This window comes from Streptopelia decaocto (assembly GCF_964273445.1).
Source record: "Streptopelia decaocto genome assembly, chromosome: Z".
Classification (NCBI taxonomy): domain Eukaryota; kingdom Metazoa; phylum Chordata; class Aves; order Columbiformes; family Columbidae; genus Streptopelia; species Streptopelia decaocto.
Window position 1 is genome coordinate 41051368 of NC_138657.1, and position 20755 is coordinate 41072122.

At 36.9% G+C, this 20755-nt stretch overlaps 1 protein-coding gene across 6 annotated transcripts in view; it reads right to left on the reverse strand.

Moving 5' to 3' along the window:
• GNE (glucosamine (UDP-N-acetyl)-2-epimerase/N-acetylmannosamine kinase) overlaps nucleotides 1-20755 on the reverse strand; it is a 34897-nt gene that overhangs the window by 2496 nt on the left and 11646 nt on the right. For 3 of the 6 annotated variants that reach the window (XM_082075630.1, XM_082075632.1, XM_082075634.1), the window contains exons 2-11: nucleotides 17391-17599; nucleotides 14224-14675; nucleotides 12923-13075; nucleotides 12245-12457; nucleotides 11472-11559; nucleotides 10165-10375; nucleotides 6794-6923; nucleotides 4516-4737; nucleotides 1333-1515; nucleotides 527-643 (exon numbers count right to left, since the gene is read on the reverse strand). In XM_082075630.1, coding sequence (XP_081931756.1) covers nucleotides 527-643; nucleotides 1333-1515; nucleotides 4516-4737; nucleotides 6794-6923; nucleotides 10165-10375; nucleotides 11472-11559; nucleotides 12245-12457; nucleotides 12923-13075; nucleotides 14224-14675; nucleotides 17391-17599 — 1978 coding nt within the window. Of the gene's footprint in view, nucleotides 1-526; nucleotides 644-1332; nucleotides 1516-4515; nucleotides 4738-6793; nucleotides 6924-10164; nucleotides 10376-11471; nucleotides 11560-12244; nucleotides 12458-12922; nucleotides 13076-14223; nucleotides 14676-17390; nucleotides 17600-18015; nucleotides 18037-20755 lie in introns of those variants that run through there. The other 3 variants (XM_082075633.1, XM_082075629.1, XM_082075631.1) reach the window with 3 other exon arrangements.

Here is a 20755-nt window from a genome sequence, read left to right on the forward strand (position 1 = left end):
AGAAAAAAAGGGCAATTTTATTGCACATTAATGCATTATCCAATGATGTGGATGGGAAAGACAAAGCAATACATTGCCACACTTGTAAGCTAAGAGAAAACATGAATGCATTACTCTACCATCTTAGAGCTGTCAGCTATGTATGAGGAAGAAGATCGTGTTTGAAACTAGTAGAACTGTAAAATAGTCCACGTAAAGTAATGTGTAAATTGTCTTTACTTGCTCAGACTAGCCATTCACTTGCCTACAATATGTTCCCAAATTTTCCAATATAAAAATGTTGAGGCCTGACTTTTTTTAAGCTGATCTTTGCAGAAGCTTTTGATCTCCTAATTTATTTGAATATAGACTTTTAATACACACTTCTGCTAACATTTCCTCCAACATTTATATTTAACATTTATTACCATTAGTAATTATATAGAGAGGTCCTCAAAGTGTAGAGTTGTGTTCATAGAGTTACAGTGCATTACCATTTCTGTATCCCCAAAAATATTATATTCCACCCTTTGAGCTATGTTCTCACCTGTTCTGAGAATGCTGTCTGCTTTTGTGTTCCCAAGTTTAGCTGCTTGAATGAGATGTGCAGCACTAACAACCTCCTCCTTCTTCATTGACATTCCTTCTACTAAAAGCAGATCCTCTGTTTGAAAAGGAGAAAGCCAAGAGGAAAGAATGGTGATGTGGTACGTCAAAAAATGGAGGGTGACAGGCAGTTAAGATCTTTACATCTCTTTACTTGCATACCAAAGTGTTAATCCTGAGCAATCTGTTCCACCTGGAGTTTACCCAAAGCAGTCATATATTATTCAGGGAACTACTTTTAGAAGCAGGGAATCAAACTCAAACAGTTACAGTATGGTAATCCACTATTCTTGTCAGCCCCAAAAGTTAATAAAATAAACCACAAATGTTCTCAAGCTTAGATAACACTGAGAAGCTATTGCTGAAAGACAATCACTGTGAAGCCAAACCTTGCCTGTCAAATCACCTTACAGCATGCTTAAAAAGGAGAGACTAAGCTCTAATACACACTTCGAGGTCCCTTCCAATCCCTAACATTCTGTGATTATGGTAATTTTGAGATCGGTGGTTGTACATGTGGCTTCCTTGGGTGCTGCCATCACTGAAAAAGAACTGTACTGTCCTACACAGGTTGTGGCAGCTCCTGGGTTGGCCATACACAGGAATCCTATCTAGTTGCCTGTACACCTGTTCTTGTCTCCTCCTAAAAAAAGCTGGCAGGTCTGTTTTTCTTAATATCATCTTTACCAATTTCTTCCTATACTGCAATTGTGTGATCATGTTTTCAAAAATGAAGTACATAAATACCATCGTGCAATCTCTTTGCTTCTCTCTGTAATGCTATTCCAGAGGCATATGCTTCTATACATCCTTGGCTACCACACAGGCATTCTGGTCCATCTAAAGATACAACAATATGCCCAAGCTCAGCAGCACAGAAAGAACTGCCATGGATCAATTCGTGTTGATGAACGATTCCACCTCCAATTCCTGCAAAGATATGAAAACTTCTACAATTAAAAAAATTAAAATAATATATCCCCCCCCCCCAATTTTTAAAAACCCTATTTCTGCAAGACACTGGCATTTGCTTATTCTAATACAAGATAAAATATGTGCATCACTGGTCTTCTGTACTGGAACCCCAAAATTACTGATTATTGAAGAACTCAGATGACACCTATTCATGTTTGCATCAAAATGTTATATAATGCTTCTCCTTTCTTAAAACGCCTCTTGATGTTACTGAACTACTATGATAGATCTTTAAGCTTGAGAATCACGCTCTTTATGCACATGAATAACCTTTCCAGTGGCCTTTAAATTTTGTGTTTCAGAGGAAATTTTTAATGAATCATAAAAAAACAGGTTGGAAGGGACAAGGATCATGTGGTCCAACCTTTCTTGGCAAAAGCACAGTCTAGATAAGATGGCCCAGTACCCTGTCCAGCTGAAACGTAAAAGTATCCAATTTGCAGGAATCCACCACTTCCCTGGCGAGATTATTCCAATGGCTGATTGTTGTCACGGTGAAAAAATTTCCCTCTTGTGTCCAATCAGAATCTCCGCAAGATTAACTTGTACCCATTGTCTCTTGTCTTTTCCATGTGACCCTTTGTAAAAAGAGTCTCCATCTTCTTTGTAGCTACCCTTTAATTACTGGAACATGGTGATGAGGTCTCCTCTTAGCCTTCTTATCTCAAAGATGAACAAACCCGGTTCTCTCGTATGTCCTCATATGTCAGCCTCTCAGGCCTTTGATCATCTCTGTAGCCCTTCTCTGGACCCTCTCCAGCCTGTCCACATCCTTTTTGCACAGCAAGGACCATACCTGAACACAGTAGTCCAGGTGTGGACTGACACACACTGAGTACAACAGGATGATGACTTCTGTGTTTCTGCTGGCAATGCCCTTGTTGATGCAGCCCAGCATCCTGTTGACCTTTGCCACAGCAGCACACTGTTCGCTCATAATGAGCTTGTTGTCCACCAGAACACCCAGGTCCCTTTCCACAGAGCTGATCCCCAGCCAGGCAGATCCCAGCCTGTGCCGCACTCCTGGGTTATGTTTTCCCAGGTGCAAAACCTTACGCTTGTCTTTACTCATCTTCATAAGGTTGTTGTTAGCCCACTCTTCCATCCTGTCCAGGTCATTCTGCAGGGTGGCTCTCCCTTCTGAAGTGTCCACTTTCCCCCTCAGTTTGGTGTCATTGGCAAACTTCATCACGTACACTTGACCCCATCAGCCAGCTCACTTATGAAGATGTTAAACAGTGTTGGGCCCAATATCAATCCCTGGAGGATCCCACTCATGACAGGTTGCCAGTTGGAAAAGGAGCCATTTACCACTACCCTCTGGATATGGCCTCTCAGCCAGTTCCCCACCCACTGCAGAGACCACTTGTCTTGATTGTAATGCATCATTTTCTCTAGGAGAAGGCCATGGGAAACCGCATTGAAAGCCTTGGAGAAATCCTAGTAGACAAGTTTCACTGCTCACCCCACAACAACTCAGCAGATTACTTTGTTGTAGAAGGTCATCACGTTTGTCAGGCATGACTTGCCCCTGCTCAATCTGTGCTGGTTATTCTCAATCACATGCTTTAACTCATTTGTGATAGCCACCTGGAGAACTTGTTCCAGAACCTTCCCAGGGACTGAAATACAATTTCGTGGATCCTCCTTTAAGCCCTTCTAGTAGATGGGAGTGACAATAGCCTTCTTCTAATCGGGGGATGTCCCAGAAGACCTACACAACTTCTCAAAGATTGTGGAGAGTGGCCTTGCAATGACATCAGCCAGCTCTCTTAATGCTCTTAGATGAATATTGTCAGGGCCCACCAATTTGTAGGTGTTGAGCTCTTATAATAGCTCACATGCCAACTCTTTCTCATTAGCACCAACCTGGATTTCTGTTCCCAAGGCCTGGGGCCAAACAGTGCTTGTAAAGATAGAGGTGAAGGAAGTGTTGAGAACCTCTGCCTTTTCAGCATTGTTGGTGAATACTTCACCTCTGCTGTTTATCAGCAGGCAATATTTTCCTTCTGTTTCTGCTTGTTTATGTACCTGAAGAACCCTTTCTTGTGGTTTTTGACATCTCTGGAAAATTCCAATTTGAGATCAGCTTTTGCTTTTCTAACTGCATCTCTGCACACACTGGCAATGCCCTTGTAGCTCTTAACAGTTATGTGTCCACTTTTCCACCTCTGGTATTCTTCTCTTTTCGTTTTGAATAGACTCAGAAACTCTGCCTACTTCCCTTACCTTTAAAGGGAGTGAATTGTTTTTGTGCTTTCAGGAGAGCATTCTTGAAAGACTCCCAGCACTCACTAGCTCCTTCATCCTCCACATAAGCTTCCCATGACATCACTCCCAACTGTATATTAATGCTGTATTTAGACAGCTAAACCTATGATGTAAAGAGCCTGGACACTTAAATCTGCAATCCTTTGCTGCCCCTTCCCAAGACTTATGTGGGGATTAATCAGCTAGTTATTAATGCCACCATTCTGAAGGACTATAAACTTAACAAATAATAAAAGTTACCCCACATTTGCATTTGAGATATAATAAGTGTCATCTCTCCTATTAGGTTGCTTACCTCCTAGATGCACATCCTGATCTGGCTTGTATTTATGCAGCTGGAAGAGAATTAAGCTATAAAGCTGAAAAAAGCAAAATTATTCCAGCTAAAGTTGCTCAGATTTTCCTTATGTTGAAAAAATTGAATGCCTGCATAGCTGTGTCAGCAGAACTTCTTTTATCAAGAAAATTATACTACGCAAAAGGCTTCACTTGCCTGAATAGATTAAAAAGTACACTAAAAGAAATAAATAGATATAATGGCAAAAAGATTTTTGATTTAAGAATGTAATATATTAGGGTTTTCCAGGCACAGTAGTGGTGTTTATGCTTTTAGGATCAGTTCAGCCTCTGAGTAATGGTGCTGGTATTTTGACTTTGCATGTCATTGAACTATAGCATACCCACCTGTACCAGTAATGAGTGTTACAAAATTTTCTATTCCTTTTCCGTGACCAAATTTCCTCTCTGCTAGAGCAGCACAGTTTCCATCATTGTCCACCCAGACTGGCAGGTGCAGAGCATCAGATATCGGGGTTCTGAGATCCACAGAGCTCCACTCCTGAATAAGTTTTGTAGAGTGAAGCACAATTCCTTCTCTGGGGTTTACGCGTCCACCTGTGGAAATACCTGAGTCCCAGAAATACAGGAGAGAAAAATCAAAACCAAGTCTGTGTAACACTTTAAGTAAAAGATCTATTTTACTCTTTACAATTACAAATATTTTTATTTCTAATACTAGTCTTTGAAGCAGAGCATGCAAGCAAAAATTTCTCAGTATTACTGGCAGTGCAATTTCTGACATGTAAAGGTAATTTATAGAACTCCATTGCTCTAATCACAATGCAAACAGTATCTTAAGACTAGGTAGGTGGGTGATGATTACTGTTAGTCAAGAGAGTTAATGTTCCCACTTTAGGCAAAATTGCAGCAAATCACTTAATACCTGTGTTTGTTTTTAGTCAAGTATGAAAGACAAACAATAGCAAACTGTGCAAGATAAATTGTTCAAACCCTGCAACCGTGGAAGTGTCCTGAAATTTGCTGTAACTCTCAAGATTTAGAATGACTAAATATAATCACTGGACTTTGAGTAGTAATTTCTATTGAAAAATACATTGTTTTGCAGAAATGTCAAGACTGTGTGCAGAGATTTGTCTCCTGAACAGAATAATGGCTAATAATAGGCACTATTAGCCAAATCAGTTTTCACTAGCTGGAGAGGCTTCTGAAGTCAGGAGCTTAAAAATGTAGGCCACTCTGTTATGGAGGTATTTAGCTCTAGACCACAAAGTCTGAACATGTTATCTATTCATCATTGCACAAAGATTATTTAATTGTGTCACTTATCTAAAGACGTTAAGAAAAAAACAGTCTCAGTGTTAAAATTATAATAGAAGGCAGACACAAAGTCTACAAGACAAAGAGCTGAATTTAACATTAAAGCTGTAAGACTGCAAAAAAATCTCACTTTGTAAAGCCCAAATCATCCAGTAAATAGGTAGTTCTGACAAGTATCTCTATGCAACATTTGTGTCTAGATCTGGGTCTCCTTTGGTTTTAAAATTTGTGTTTTGTAAAAATTAAAAAAAAAAAAAAAAAAAAATCAGTAACAGCTTCTAGTGCTCCTTGGGCCTGATAGTTCTTTACTTTCCCCTCATTTTCATAAATCTGTTTTTAATATAAATGCTTTGTGGAAAAAAAAAGCCCAAACAAACCACAGTAAAAAAATTTGAAACTAACTGCAGAGCTGTTGCAATCTAGACTTATTTGATAACCAAGACAAAAAGATAATTAAAATTGTGATTGAGTCCTACATTTTAATCACTCTACAAACCTGTGTTGTCTTAGCAGGAGTTCTCCAAGGGTTATGCTTATGTAGCTAGTATTTTGAGTGCTGACAGCAGTTTATAGGACTAAAAGGAGGAAACCACTTTTTTCTTTTCATCGTTTTCTGTTAGTAGCTCTTTCTCCTTATTCATTTCCAATGGTTAACAGCTGGAAGAAGGCCAGTGTTACTGATAAAAAGTCCAGGATTAAGTCCAGCCCTTCTGCTCAGTCTTGCAAAAATTTCTCCAGAGTCACAGGAACTCTCTATCTTATGATTATTAGCCTTAAGGAAATGACTAGAATCTAATACATTAATTATTCCCATAGGAATGATATGTCATTGTCTAAAGAGAACTCTCAATTTCAGCTAGTATTCTGATTCAAACTACAATTCATAATGAGACAAAGAGCAGCTAACAAAAATACTCAGGTAAGCAATTTCTTATTCTGTAGTAACACCTTCCCCCTTTCAATAGCTGAACAGTAAGCAATCAGTCACAGAAGGAAGGGGGCTAAAGAATAAATAGAATGTAATTCTTGTAAAATGACAAACTAAAGGAAAGCTTTTCCTGCATATATAAACCTCTGTAAACCAGTTTATAGTTTCATTATCCTAACAAAGGTAGCTGACTGTGAACTCTTCTTACATGACTCAGCTCCTGTTGTTTAAAGAGATATTTAATATACACTAAGCATCTGACTCATAATTCGGAAACTACAGGGAGCTTCAAAATCCACAAAAATCTATCTATCACACATTTTAGATATAGTTTAGATAGGTGTTTTAAATTAATCACTAGTGATTTCGTGTTAAAAAACTTAGATGAAAAGACAAAGTTAATATTTGTTAACTTACCTACTCCCAAAATTCTGCAGTTCACAGTTAGTGCCTCTGACGCAGCCTCTACACACATCTTTAGAATTAATTCTAGTCTGTCTTCATAAGTTTTAGGGTTGAGCTGGGTATACTTCTTAACTATTTCACCCTAGAAATAAAAAACAACAAAACATGCCTTACAGAAATTTACTTCATTATGAAATTTCAATTTAAACTACAGTTCAACTTGAAAACAAAGAGTCATCACTTTTGTCTTAAAAAAAGAATACAGGTGCGTGCCTTAGTTCTTGACTTACACGCTATTCTGTGCAAAATTCCTAACAGCTCTGGGAGACAAGTTTGCAAGATTAGGCATTGCATTGTGCTTCTGTAATCAACCTCTCCTGTCTGAAATAAAATACGTATTTCAATGAACACATAGATTGTATAAAGAAATATCACAGGAGCTATTTCAACTGTTGTTAGGAGTAAATTGTGATACAGCAATACATTTATACTCAATACTAAAGTGTTAAAAGTGTTGAAAAAAAAAAGAGAGTAGCAATTGCTAAAAAGGACAGAAAACCATAGTGCTTGAAGAATAAAATGTTTCCAATTTGACTACATCAAAGTTTTGCCTGGTGTCACAGGCACCACTGTTTTACTACCAGGAGGAGACTCATCCAGAAAGAAATGCTAGAAATTTCAATGCAAAATTTACTATCCTTTCAGAAATAACTTTTTTTCTAAGCAACACACTTCTGAGTCACTTGATGTATTTCCGGAGTGCCATTTACTGTGACGTATGTTTTGTGGGGGAGGGAGGGTCCAGGAGGAAGGGTTTATTTTCAGCCCTAGGAGTCATGCAGTGGTAATGAAGGCATTCATTATACATGCCTGAGTCTGTGAGTACGAAGAAACTAATCTTAATGTAATGTTAATATTGCAGGATTCAGCCAGGAAACTGCAGAAGATATGCTGCTTAGCAATGCTATTCTCCCTATTATGCCCCCAGTATTCTACAATATATGGAAGTGAACACCATTGTATTAATACAGCTAAGCAAAAAGGAGTAACAAAGACAGTCTAAAAGCAACATGGCTGAGTCATTGTTGTCAAAATAACTTAGAAAATTCCAATACATCAATGGTTTGAGTATTAGATCCCATCATCTCAGCATCACACCAGCTGTAGGGTTCGGGGATTTTTATGTTTAGTTTCCTTTCAACTTTTGGTTTGGATGGGGGGTAGAAATGAGACTAAGTTATTTTGGAAGACAAAACATTATCTGGAGTTTTTGAACACTCAGTTATTTTCCTAATGAAAAGAAAACTACACCTTCAACTCTGCCATTTCCTGTTAAATGCTTACATCTGTTGTGTAAATTTTATTATGAACATCTGACCCTTTTCACTCTACAACTTACTAACATTTCAACTTTCATAAATGCCACCTCAAGCTGCACTCTGCAAAATGGACAGGATTTTTTTTTTTTTTCCCCTAGGCTGTGTTGGCAGAAAATGTGATGTCAATTTTACTTCTAAAACAATATACTTTTAAAAGTTGTCTTAAAGACATTAATGATCTGCCAGACATCTCCTTTTGAATGAATGCAAAAATTCTGGACCATATAATATTAATTTACATAGCACTTCATCTTCCTTTAGGCAACTTTTCTTCCTGGGTAAATATGTCTAACTGATCTAGTTTTCTGGAAGTATGCAGTGTAATGGCAGATGTAATTGTCCAATACTGTTAGGAATAAAAACAAAAGACTTCTTAACATGAGTTTTATTCACACTTTTTAAGTGTTGCAGAATTCAAGATTTTTTTTTTTTCCCCAAACAGGAAGACAGGTATCTAAATGAGTTAAAATTCTCCAGTCCTAACTATTATTTGTAATATGTTATCTATGACTAGTAGAGCTACACAAGCAATGCATACTTATCTGTGCTATTACACAGACAAAGGAAAGCTTCCTACTGTGCCATTACCAGAGAAATGGGTTGAGGAACTTCTAAGCATGGTGACCATTAAATCACGCAGTATCCCTAAACCTGAACATCTCTCCATACAGCTTTTACAAGGCTGTAAGTTCAAGCCTATTTCAAATGGGTTACACTTTTACAGGAAGAGAGGTACTTCAGACCCAAAACTCATTCATCTTTAAAGTCTCTATGAATTCTAGTATATGTATCAAATTCTGTTGATGGTATTAAACCATCAAACATATCTTCATACAAAGGACACAATCAACACAATTAAAACAAACAAACAAAACAAAAAAAACTACAAATAAAACAGAACAACCTACCAAAAACCATTTTAGGAATTTTAGAAGATCATCATACAACTCAAATCAAATACCCTTTTCCAATGCAAGATCAACAGACTATAATTCAGCTGGTTTTAAGAGACCTTTTAAAACCAATTCCTGCTATTTTGGCAATGAAAACAGCATAGCCTTCCAGACTATTTCAGGCTTCTCTTGCATTGACAGCTAAGCCGGATAATAAGAAAAACTTTTAAATTTCCCTTCTACTGTTTTAATACTGTACTACTTGCTTGTGCACAAGTGAATCTGATTTTTCTGTCCATGGAAGAGACTTTCCCCTTCCACCCCTGCCAGTCACTTTCCTCTTCTCTAGATAATTGTAGATTCTTCAACTTCTCCCTGTTTTCCATGTCTGTAATAATTATTGTTGTTTTTCCTCCTTATTCTTCCAATTGGTCTATATCTCTGTGGTGTGATGCATTACAGCGAACACTGTTCAACTGAGGCATGATAATGTCTCACCGATTATGCTTCTATGCAGGAACGTACTGAGAATTTTTGATTACTGGCTGTTTTCTTGATAGAAGAGATGCAAAGTTCTGTATCCGGAGCCCAACCACCATGAACCCACCACTCTTCCTCAGTAAATTGCTTTGCTAGATGCTGGTTGTTGCTCAAAATGGGTCTGTGTGTCCATTACATGGCTATGTAAGGCAGTGGGGAAGTAAAAACTCTGCTTTTGGAGCCTTTCCCTTTTTGCTTGACATATAAAAAGTTGCAGGGTGAACTAAGTAATCTTTTATGGGGAACCAACACATCTGAATGTTGTCCTATTCTTCAAGGTCTATATGACTTCCCACAGAGAGGGAGCAGCTAGGACCATGCACCAGCTAACGGGCTTTGCTACTTTAACAGCAGTCTGCCAAAAGCAAACCAGCAGGCAAGTTGTTTCAAGACCTTATAAGAGGTGCAACAAATAAGCTAAAATCTACCTAACCCCTAAACAGCAAAAAAGGATAGCACTACTTTATTTTTGAGCTCTTTTGCATCATAAGCCCATACCCCCATGGTGGGAACAGAACCACAAAGCCTAATGGAGTTTGCATAATGTCTAAAAGCACAACAGAATATTTACCTTCATACTGACAATTGCTACTCGGAGATTTGTTCCGCCTAGATCCACAGCTAGAGCACTCTGCGTCTCCAGAATATGGTCAATATCTTGAGAGATATTATCTTTGACAGGAGGAAAACAGAATTTCTTTTGCAATGGTTCGTTGAGGTCAATAGATTTAAGGAACTTCAAAATCCTTGGAACAGCATTTCCATCTCCATATATTTTTGAGCTATAACATGAAAAAAACAAACGAAACCAAAACAATTTCATTGGAAATAACACTGCAATAGAGAAAGTTCTTTATATAACAGAAGGATGTAACACTGTGGCATTACAAAATTATGATACAACTATCATAACAATACTGCAGCTTACACTACACAAACCTGTCATGGGATATGGTAGATAGTGTCAGTACTTTGAAATCACACAACAGAAGGGCAAGTTTGGCATTAGCTCAATTTTGGAATACAAAACAGGGAAATTAGAAAACTGGAAAGCTAATGATGTAAAAAAAATTAAGAGCTTAATGAAAGGATCCACATAATTAAGATCTAAAATTATGAAAAGTTTATGTATGTGCTACAAGTCCAGACAAGATGTACTTATCACACAGACAACCACTATGTAGTAATAAACTGTACATTCATGTCAGTTTTCAACTGGTTTTAAAATACCATAGTAGATGCTGTCAGACATTTGGTATTACACAATTCAGTTTTATTACTCTGTTGAGGTTCTCAAAAAATATACTTTTGATTCTTGTGCTTAATTGGACAACTATTATACCCTGATGCTTTTAAGAACTTACACATTAAAGAACTGAGGGTCAGTGCTCCATGGCTGAAGAATAATAAAAAGCGTCTTGCTATAATCCTGCAGCTCCCCTGGAAGCTTGCACTCAGGACTCTTCATGTATCACACCTTAGGTCAATCCAGCTATAAAGTAGCATGTCCTTCAGCCAGGAGTCAGGTGTAAGCAGACAGGATGTTCTGCCCCATGCTGCTCCTTTGGAACGAGCTCTCTTAATCATAGCAGTCTAAGCTAACACAAGAATTTTGTCGTCTTGACTTTCTGTTGGACATTATATTCTTAGTTATATCAAAACATTACTAGTAACATTTTGCTCTGCAAATACTAATCTGAATACTGGGCATTGCACTATGATTTTGAATGAAGTACATAAAATGAAAAATAATTTGTAACCTCAGATTAGTGCATTAAAAGCATTCCAATCAAATATGATAAACCATCTAAATGACTAAATGCCTTTTACTCTACTGCTTTAACATTTCCTCCAATGAAACACTATGAATATACTTACCATGGGTACTGTTTACCAAATTGCAGCTGTAGAGCATGCAGAATCTTATCCTGTGTATCAGCATCACGAACATGAAGAACATTTTCACCTAGATGACAAAAATTAACATAGTAGGACAGGTCAGCTCCTCAAATTACATTAGAGGATAAGAACTGCTCTAGAAATTACGAAATAATTATTTTTTTTTCCCCTGAGCAGAAAAGACTACAGCCAGATCAACATTGCTCTTCATCAATTATGTGCCTCCTCTTGCTCCCAATAAAGCAATGGTGACTCCTATGATATGTTGTCATGCATTACAAACCACCAGAGAGTAGAATATTAGCCTGCAACAGAATTCTGTTATTAAATTACAAATGCACAAATGAAAACGGTAAATTTCTATTTGTGTCATATCTGCATATCTGTGAAATACCACAATACAGTTCCTTCCTGAAGTGGTGAAGAATTTGTATTTTTTAAAATGATACTTTAATACATGTCAAACATCAAACTAGCTACAAAGGAGAACGAATAGTTGCCTATTCTGCTAAATGGAATCCACTGCAAACGGAGTTATATTTTAACCTGTCTATAGAGAAAAGCCTCATTATCTTATGTAAAACATACAAGCAGCATTAACATGATACAGGAATAGCCAGCAAAGCTTTAAAATGGGTCAAAAATTCTCTTGCACTGATACTGCCTCCCTCAAGCGTTCATTTGACTTTATCCCATAGAAGAAAAAAAACGCAAAACCATGAGGAAATTAAAATGGTTATGCAAACACGTACCTGTTTCTCTTCCTGTCTGACGTGTCCCCAAGTTGATGACAGGTGTACCAAAGGCGCCCACCTCTCTAACACCACAACTGCTGTTACCAATCATGCAACCGGCATGAGCAACTAGCTGAATGAACTGGTCAAATGGGACATGCTTTACTGCCCGAAAGTTGGGATGATGTTCAATGCCTTTCTTCCTCATCACCCGAACCATCTCTTTGCTTCCTACAGAAAACCAAGAATTAGAATAAATTATTCAAGCTCTGTTGTTAAACGAAAAGTCCAAATGTGCAAGGGAGCTAATAGCAGTTCATTGAGTTGCCAGCTCCAAACTGATTTTGTTCTGTTTTTATCCTCACAGTGCAAGTTGCAGAGCTGGGCACGTAAGCCCAAGTTTGATCCCAAAATCAACTGCAAAAATACTTTTGTCATTTTAGTTAATTTAAGAGGCATTAATATTGCTTCTACATGTCACATGGTTTCTCTTCATCTTTCTCTACACGCTGAAAAGCTGAAGTGTCCTCCAGCAATGTCAACATGGAGCTGCAGCAGATGTACACCTGATGCTGAGACCATCCAGCTACTTCCATCTGGCTGGAAGTTCTGGGATAAAAGCAATCTATAAGAACTAACGTATGGTTTAAAGACAATCTGTTATGTGTCCCTCTGTCATGAAGGTATTTTACTCACCTGCATCTACATTAGGGAATAGAACAAGTGTTCTTTTGTTGAACGAGATGAGTGCATCTAGTGTCAGCTCAAACATCTTTATGGAATGTTTAATATCTGTAGTTACAGGATGTTGCAGAGCAACTATGTAATCTCTGGTTTTGACATCTTCACCTGTCCAAATGGAGCCAAGAAACGTTTTTTTTTTTTTTATTGGAATAGGATAGTAACAGGAAAGGAGGATTTACTTTTTAAACTATTGATATGAAAGCTTGAACAATCAAGGCACTGAATGGGATATCTAACAAGTTTCAATGTTACAATAAAAATCAAGGGAGTAACAGGAGGATCCAGCTTATTATTTGCCTCTCTAGGCAAGCCTTATAACTTTAGAGACCACTACCTAAACCCCAACAAACTCTTCATTTGTAGGCCTACATGTAAAGCTTTTCAAGACTATACCAAGGTCAAGAGCCTGTTCTCACAGCGGTGTAAATATGGAATAACATGAAATGCCTGAAGCTGCTCAGGTTTTCTGTCAGTTGTCCATCCTCAAGCAAAGACTTCATTCCCATTTCTTTAAAAAAGACAATGATCCTTGTTTTAGAACATATGAAAAGAAAGTTTATCTGCAAAATATTCACCTACCAATCTAGGAAGATCCCAGCTTCCAGTTAGACAGGTTAATGTGCCATATAGGAGATTGCTTTGTCAAAGATAAAAAGCAAACACAAACCCCCACTGTTTACAGAAATTAAACGTAACTAAATGAATGAGAAACACCAAAAACCTTTGGCCCATGTTCCCCTGTTGCAGTGTATTCCTCAAAATAATGTTCATAATATACATTCCCATTGCTTTTTTTAGACCAGTCTTGAATAGCTTTGATTCTATTTGAATACATCCTTTACACCAAAACAACTGTTCATATAAAACTGTTCTATTTTTAAGTTGTTCAGCTCACACAAATTACCCATTTAAGGAGTTGGGTTTTTTGATTTGGCAAAAGAACCAGATGTGTCTACCAGGACAGATTTGTATCTTTCCAGCTATACATGGTAGAACACAGAACAAAAGAAAATGTAGAAAGAGAGAAATGCTAGATACTATTACCAAATATAGTAGTTTTTTTCAGAAGCAGCAGGTTGATGTTTGATAATCACCTCCAATTAAGCCAAGTTAAACTTATTAGCGGGAAGTCAGTCTCCTTCCTGTACTCTTCTCAGAGCCACTGGTCAACAGATCCCACACACTGATAACCTAGCTCCCAAGTTTGTCTAGTTTTGCAAGCTGTATGAAAATACAAAAAATTGATTGCTCACCTAGCCACATGCATATAATACTCATGTAGTCCTTATTTTTGGCAGAGAGAAGCTTGTCATATGAGGGGCAGCCTGCTAAAAGGATGCGGTCATGGTCTTCACACATGGCTATCAAATGCTGCTCTGCACTCCTTGTGCAGCACACGTGGTAATGGGCCAGTTTGGTTATAGCGTGTCTGATAGAATCATCAATGGTCCCACTGACTTCCCCACCTTCAATGTGAAGAATGCGAATATTCATCAGGGCTGCAGATGTGGCCAGGGCCAAAGCATCAAATCTGTCCCCGTGAACTATCATTATGTCAGGTTTCAGGCGGTTCAGGACATCCGGTAACTTGACTAATGCAAGGCCCACTGATTCCACCATAGCTGCCTCATCCTCCCCTCTCACAATGGTGTGCAATCTTGTATGAATATCAAAGTCATCTTGTTCGATCATACGATAGGTATTACTGAAGGTAAGAGGAAAAGGGTTAGAATAAATACAACTCTGTTTTACAGCAACATAACCTGACAAAATAACTGTATAAAAATAGTTGTATTGGGTTTGAACAAAGGTCTGATTATCACATCTCCTTCATTGAAGAAACTGAGTTTTAAGATTTTAACAGAATGTTCTCATCCATATGAACATGTCTCTCATATTCCAAGCATCAAGTGTTTCTAGACACCTTTAATAAGGAGCTCTGCTGAACTTGTCGATCATGTTTGCAGAGAGAACAGGTATGGTATTATTTCCTTTCAGGAAAGGTATGTTGGCCCATATATTGACTTTGCTGGACATATAATAGATATGATGCAAAGCTGAGGCCTGTATGTTCACGGAAAACATCCTGCAGCTAGCATCCAATTTTTAGAATCTGTGTTTGAGCTGTATCAAGACTTACATACTCATACACTGCACAAAGAGGCCTTAAATTCAAAGGAAACAGGCTTTTGCGCTAAAGAGAGAAGGTTTTCCACACATACTACCAGCTTCATTCCATAATGAGAAAGTAAAAACATTCCTTGAATACTGAGAATTGTTATTGTTTACAGTTACGTATCTGAAATATGAAAGATCACACATCTCTGTAAGATTACCTCTCTTCCACATTCACTAAACCTGACTTAAGTAATTGCACACTCTGCATGGAATAAGAGAGAAAAAACCCAGAAGTTTTCCAATTCTGTCTTCAACCTATCTGACACATTCACTGTTTAATTACACTGTTTTATTACACTTTTAAACTAATTTAAATCAGATTTAATTTTCATTAAATCCACTCTGCTACTCAAATTCCGCAAATTAAAATCTCACAATCTGCAAGGTGAGTGCTCCAGCTCAAATAAAGAACCAATCTCCTCTCTGTGTAAGTAAAGAAAACCCTATCTGTGTATTCAGTTCTGCTCACTGCTGTAACACACAGGATACATTCCTACAAGTAACTTGTCAGGTTTTTGGTTTTTAAGGCAAATATTTTTTTTTATGTGACCAAGTGAAGCAGCTCTGATTTTTATAGCATAAACTGCATTACATTTCCAAATGCCTTTACAATTGCCCTTCATAGACCTGACTCTTTCTCTACTATGTGCATTTTTCTCAAAAAACTTCATTATCTTTTCTTTCATATTCTTTCCCTTCTGAAAGGTCAAAATCTAGGAAACAAAGAAGACTGTGCATTTTTGTTTTGTTTCTTGTATTATCCTCCAAACATTTCAGTATGAAACATTTCACAGGATCACTATCATTTGAATTCTGTTACTGTTGATTATCCTACTCAAATCACTAGAACACATACATTTTCAGGAGCCACTAATTCTCTAGGAACCTACAGACTAAGGAGTGCTGGGCTACGTCCCCAAAAAAACCTTAAGCAGTACCAGGGGTTTAAGAAAACTTACAACAAAGAAACTAACAGCAACATTTGTCAGATCAAAATCTCTATTGCTTTGTGCATTAGAAATCATTTACATCAGAGAGACAGGTATTAAACACCCTGGAACCGGAAAAATAGTATTTCACATTACTTTGCACATGTCTTGCAGACTAAGGATTCAAGACTATAGCAAATGAAATGAGATTACCTTATTTTACCAATCAGATAGGATGCAATTCAAAATGCTGACTTGGCAAGAAGTTTGATTTTTTTTTTCTTAAATCAGGTTAGTTTTGTGTTTTTTAATTCACCTTGCCATGTTATTAGATGGAAACAATATCCAATACAAAATAAGGAACAGAGCACTGTACTGAGGATGGGCAGCAGTAGAACTTCCTGTTTCAGCAGTTTGAAAAAATGTAGCTTCCTCACACCCTACCTTGTGAAGTACCAAAATTTCTCGTTGGAAAGTCCAAAACTGTCTTTACTTGAAGATACGCATAACATTTCTCAAATTTCAACAACGCTTACATGCTGCAAGCCTTCTGCTAAAGTCTGATTAAACATTTTCCTGTTTCAATTACTGGGCTCCATCTGATAAATGCAGCCTGAGCAAAACCAACCAACCAACAACCACAAGCCCAGCAAGAACACACATGCTGTTCTTTATGCCCTTTCTCCAGCAAACATGAGAACATTCAGGAGCTGGACCAAGACAATCCATCCTCCCGGTCAGGTGATCTGACTGCTTACTTATAGGATGTTATGGAGGAGAACGTAATCTCTCCTGCCAAACTATACCTAACATATCAGTTATTCATTTTGTCAGAATGAGACAACCATCCTTTCCTTCCTTGCAGTCCTGGAAGTAAGAAGAATTATTTACCTAGGATATGAAATAAGTACTTTATCCAGTAACTATGCAGAATGGAAGGGTTGCAACTTAAAATGACTGAAGTTTATCTTTCCTTTGTGAAAATTAAAAACTGTACCAACTTCCATTCAATAATCACCAGATTCTTAGGGAAATCTGAATAAATTGAGTTTCTCCATTCATATAGTCTGTGATACTGTTGAAGACCTTAATTACAGCATTTACACAAAACTTTCTAAAATTCCAAGATTGGTCAGAAAAAAACAGAAATATACAATCCCAGAAGGGCTGCAAAATAAAATAAAATCTAAAAAATAAATTTAAAATTTTGTTGTGTACATTTGTGATGACAAAAATTTTGTTACCTAACATTCATTATGTTAATACTAATACCCCAGAAACAGACTGGCAGACATATAAAAAAATCACTTTACCCATAATCATCAATCAGGTGGGAACCAAGCACTATGACATCAAGCTCAAAGAACTGTGGTTCTGCCTTAATACCAAACATAATGGGAGCTAATTTTGAATAATCAGCACGATTGCAAGTAGCAACACAAACACGAAGTTTGTGGTTGTTTCCATTCTTCTCCATGACTTCTTTTTGTTTCTGTTTTGAAAGATTCTTGAAATACACTTCCTGAAATAATAGAGAAGAAAAAAAAAAAAAGAAAGCAGCAGCATTAATAATAATCTTTAGGGCAAGTAAATGGTACACTTCATGAACGGCATACACAAGTGCAGCCCAGAACTGTGGACACATAGTAGTTCATCCATTGATGACAGACAACTGATACCTTAGAGTATCTATCATTACAATAGTTTAGAAAAGGACAGATTTTTTTTTAGTTAAAACTCACTTACATTTAATACCTCTATTTCTATAAATAATATATAAAAATGTCTACATAAACAATATTTAAGTATTATGAATTTCAACTGTAATTACACAGTAAAATGACTTTTTCCTGATCAGATGGAAACTTCTGTATAAGCAGAAAAACTATTGATATCTTAATAAATGAAATAAAAAAAAAAAAAAAAAACAAAAAAAACCTCATATTCTAAAACCACAGAATGCAATAAACTGGTAAAAGATTCACCGATGGACTCTGTCAACAAAAAGAGAAAGTTTTTGCCTGAGTCAGTTTATGTATCTGTTAAACACACTTTGGTGAGATAAAATGAGTTAAACATTGACTTCTAAAGCCTCCCATACTGTTTTGCAGGCCAAAGTACATCAAGATATTACATAGCATAATATTAGATTACAATAAGACAACAGCTTTTGGAGACAAGTTGACGAATAAGGATGATGATTACCACCAGACAATATGGAGGCTATTGGGAAAAAAAGCGGGTTCTGACAATTGAAATGCCAAAGAAACTTAGTATATTTACAAGCAACACCAACAGTTACTGTAATACAATGTATTCCCTAATCCAGTTTTACAGTTTCTTTAGTAGCTGATTGAACTATGCAATGATTTTAAATGTTTACCTATCCTTTGTTTAACATTTTGCCTTGCCTTTTTTTTTTTCTTTGTTTTGTTTTGTTTTTTATTTAGGAATTGGGAAAAAATTAGCAAACAAGAAACACCTATTAAAATTAAACAGTAATCACTCCCTCAGAATAACCCAAATTCTCCCCTTGCCCCTGACAGAAACTAAGTTGGTAGCAGAGGGTATCAGACCAGCTATTTGTAATTTTTTTGTTGTCCTCTTTCCCAAAATAACTCTACTCTAAGTGAGTACCATACTTTTGGTATGAAATCTAATATGTCAGACTTCTTCTCCAATTTAATAGCAAGTAAACTTTTTCCAGATTAATGCATGAGGATTGCTCACCTTTGACTCAGAGCAGTATCAACCTCTCCAATGGTTTTACAGCTAGGGAAGCTTTTTCTGGGCAGCTCTATGCAAGCATGACAATAGTGACATCCAATTTCATGCTCCTTTTATATTACACTTAATTTTTTTTCCAGTAATTTTTTAAGAGAGGCTATTGTGATATCCCCCTTACAGGATCCAGCAACTTTTCAAAAATTGCCCCATTTTTAACACAGATTCTTTTAGGTTTTATCACATATAATGAAACAATGTTTTGGTTTAATACTAGTGTTAGGGTGACCAGGAATCTATCCCAAGTTGTCAAAGGTAAGATATATTTCTAGCCTCCAGTTGCAATTCATTATGGCTCTGCAGAACTATGACTGACAGTGGTGTTTTTTCTAGTTGAACTCCAACAACCATGATTCCCAAGAGAGTAGTTTATACTACTTTTTAGAATAAAACTGAAGTTGGAAAAAGCAAAGACAGCTGCCATTACTAAGCTCATAAGAAATGGCATTTCTCATTTACTCAAGCAAAGCAGCTATGGCTATGCCAATCAACTTCAGTAGAATAGTTACAGTTCTGGAATGTCAGCATTGGGTTCATGACAAATTAAGCTGAGTTCTATAGATTCAGCCATAAAGTAATAGGTATTATTTAGTTTACATTGAGCCCCTGCATTTGAATTTACATTTGAAACTTACTTCAAAAGTAGTATGTTAATTAACTACTGTTTTACAGTTTCAAAGAGTCAGATGACACTTTTTTTTTGGCAGTTCAAGCAAATTAATTATTTCCTCATGCTGAAAACAACTGCAGCTATGTGCCTATATGATGGCTGGTTTAATTAATTCTTGTCTTCCTTTCTGTCCAAAAAGCTTGAAGTACTTTCAATGTATTTAAAAAACTCAGTACCTCATGTTGAAAAAGTAGAGAGTACTTTCCAGGATTTTAGATGCTGTATAAAGGTAGGTCAGAGAGCATGTTATCCTGCATCAGTGAGTGCAACCTGAAACCACATTAGCTAGACTCAGATCTAACAGAACCAATCCTTTCTCATTTCTAATACAACCTCTTTTTGGAGATAGTTCTTAGCAGGATATAATGTCATTGTGTCTGTATAAACAGCCACTATTTCAAATAAAAGAATACTCAAGATGTGAAGACCACTTCTGACATCCCTATAAGCTTGTCTTTGAAACTGCATGAATAACGTTAGTATAATTAGAAGCAAATCTCTCACAAGACTTTTCAAATCAGTCACGGCTGCATACATATTCTGTACTACATAAACTGAGAAGCCAAAGTAAAACGGCACAAAATAAGGAAGTGAACAAGTGAGCTTACCCAAAGTCTGCTTACTCCAAGTTACCTGCCTGAACTAGAGCCATCACTTCCCCTCAGACATAGCAGTTGTCTTTTCATTTAGGCAAAGAAGGCTTTTAAGAAGCAGAATAGTTTTCTGTTCTCCATCTTCAAACAGTATCTAATATTCTAGAACCCTTCAAACCAAACCCAGAAAATACCATCTCTTAAAATATTAAGTATGTCAGTTGTAAAAAAAACCCAAACTCATGTTCACCATAACTACAGATCTACCAGAACTGAATCACGAGATCACACATCTTTCTGGCCACACAGGTTACATTTAATTACAGTTGCTATTGGCTGCAATAAAGGTCTCTTGAAATAATTTTGGAGGTAGATGTGGATATACTTAAAAGGCATATAAACTCACCAGACTCAAAAGCAATTCATGCTATTTGTGCATTTAAACTTTCAGTAAGCCCCAAAGCGCATTATTTTTACTATTGCCTTAAACTCTGTAACACAATAGTTTCAAAAAGTTGCCGTGGTGCAGACACAGTTCTTCTACTGTTGCCAGTTTGAAGGTGTTTTTCTGAGGAACCAAAATATTTACCCTAGCAAGAGGACAGATAACAATGCAATATAAAATATATGT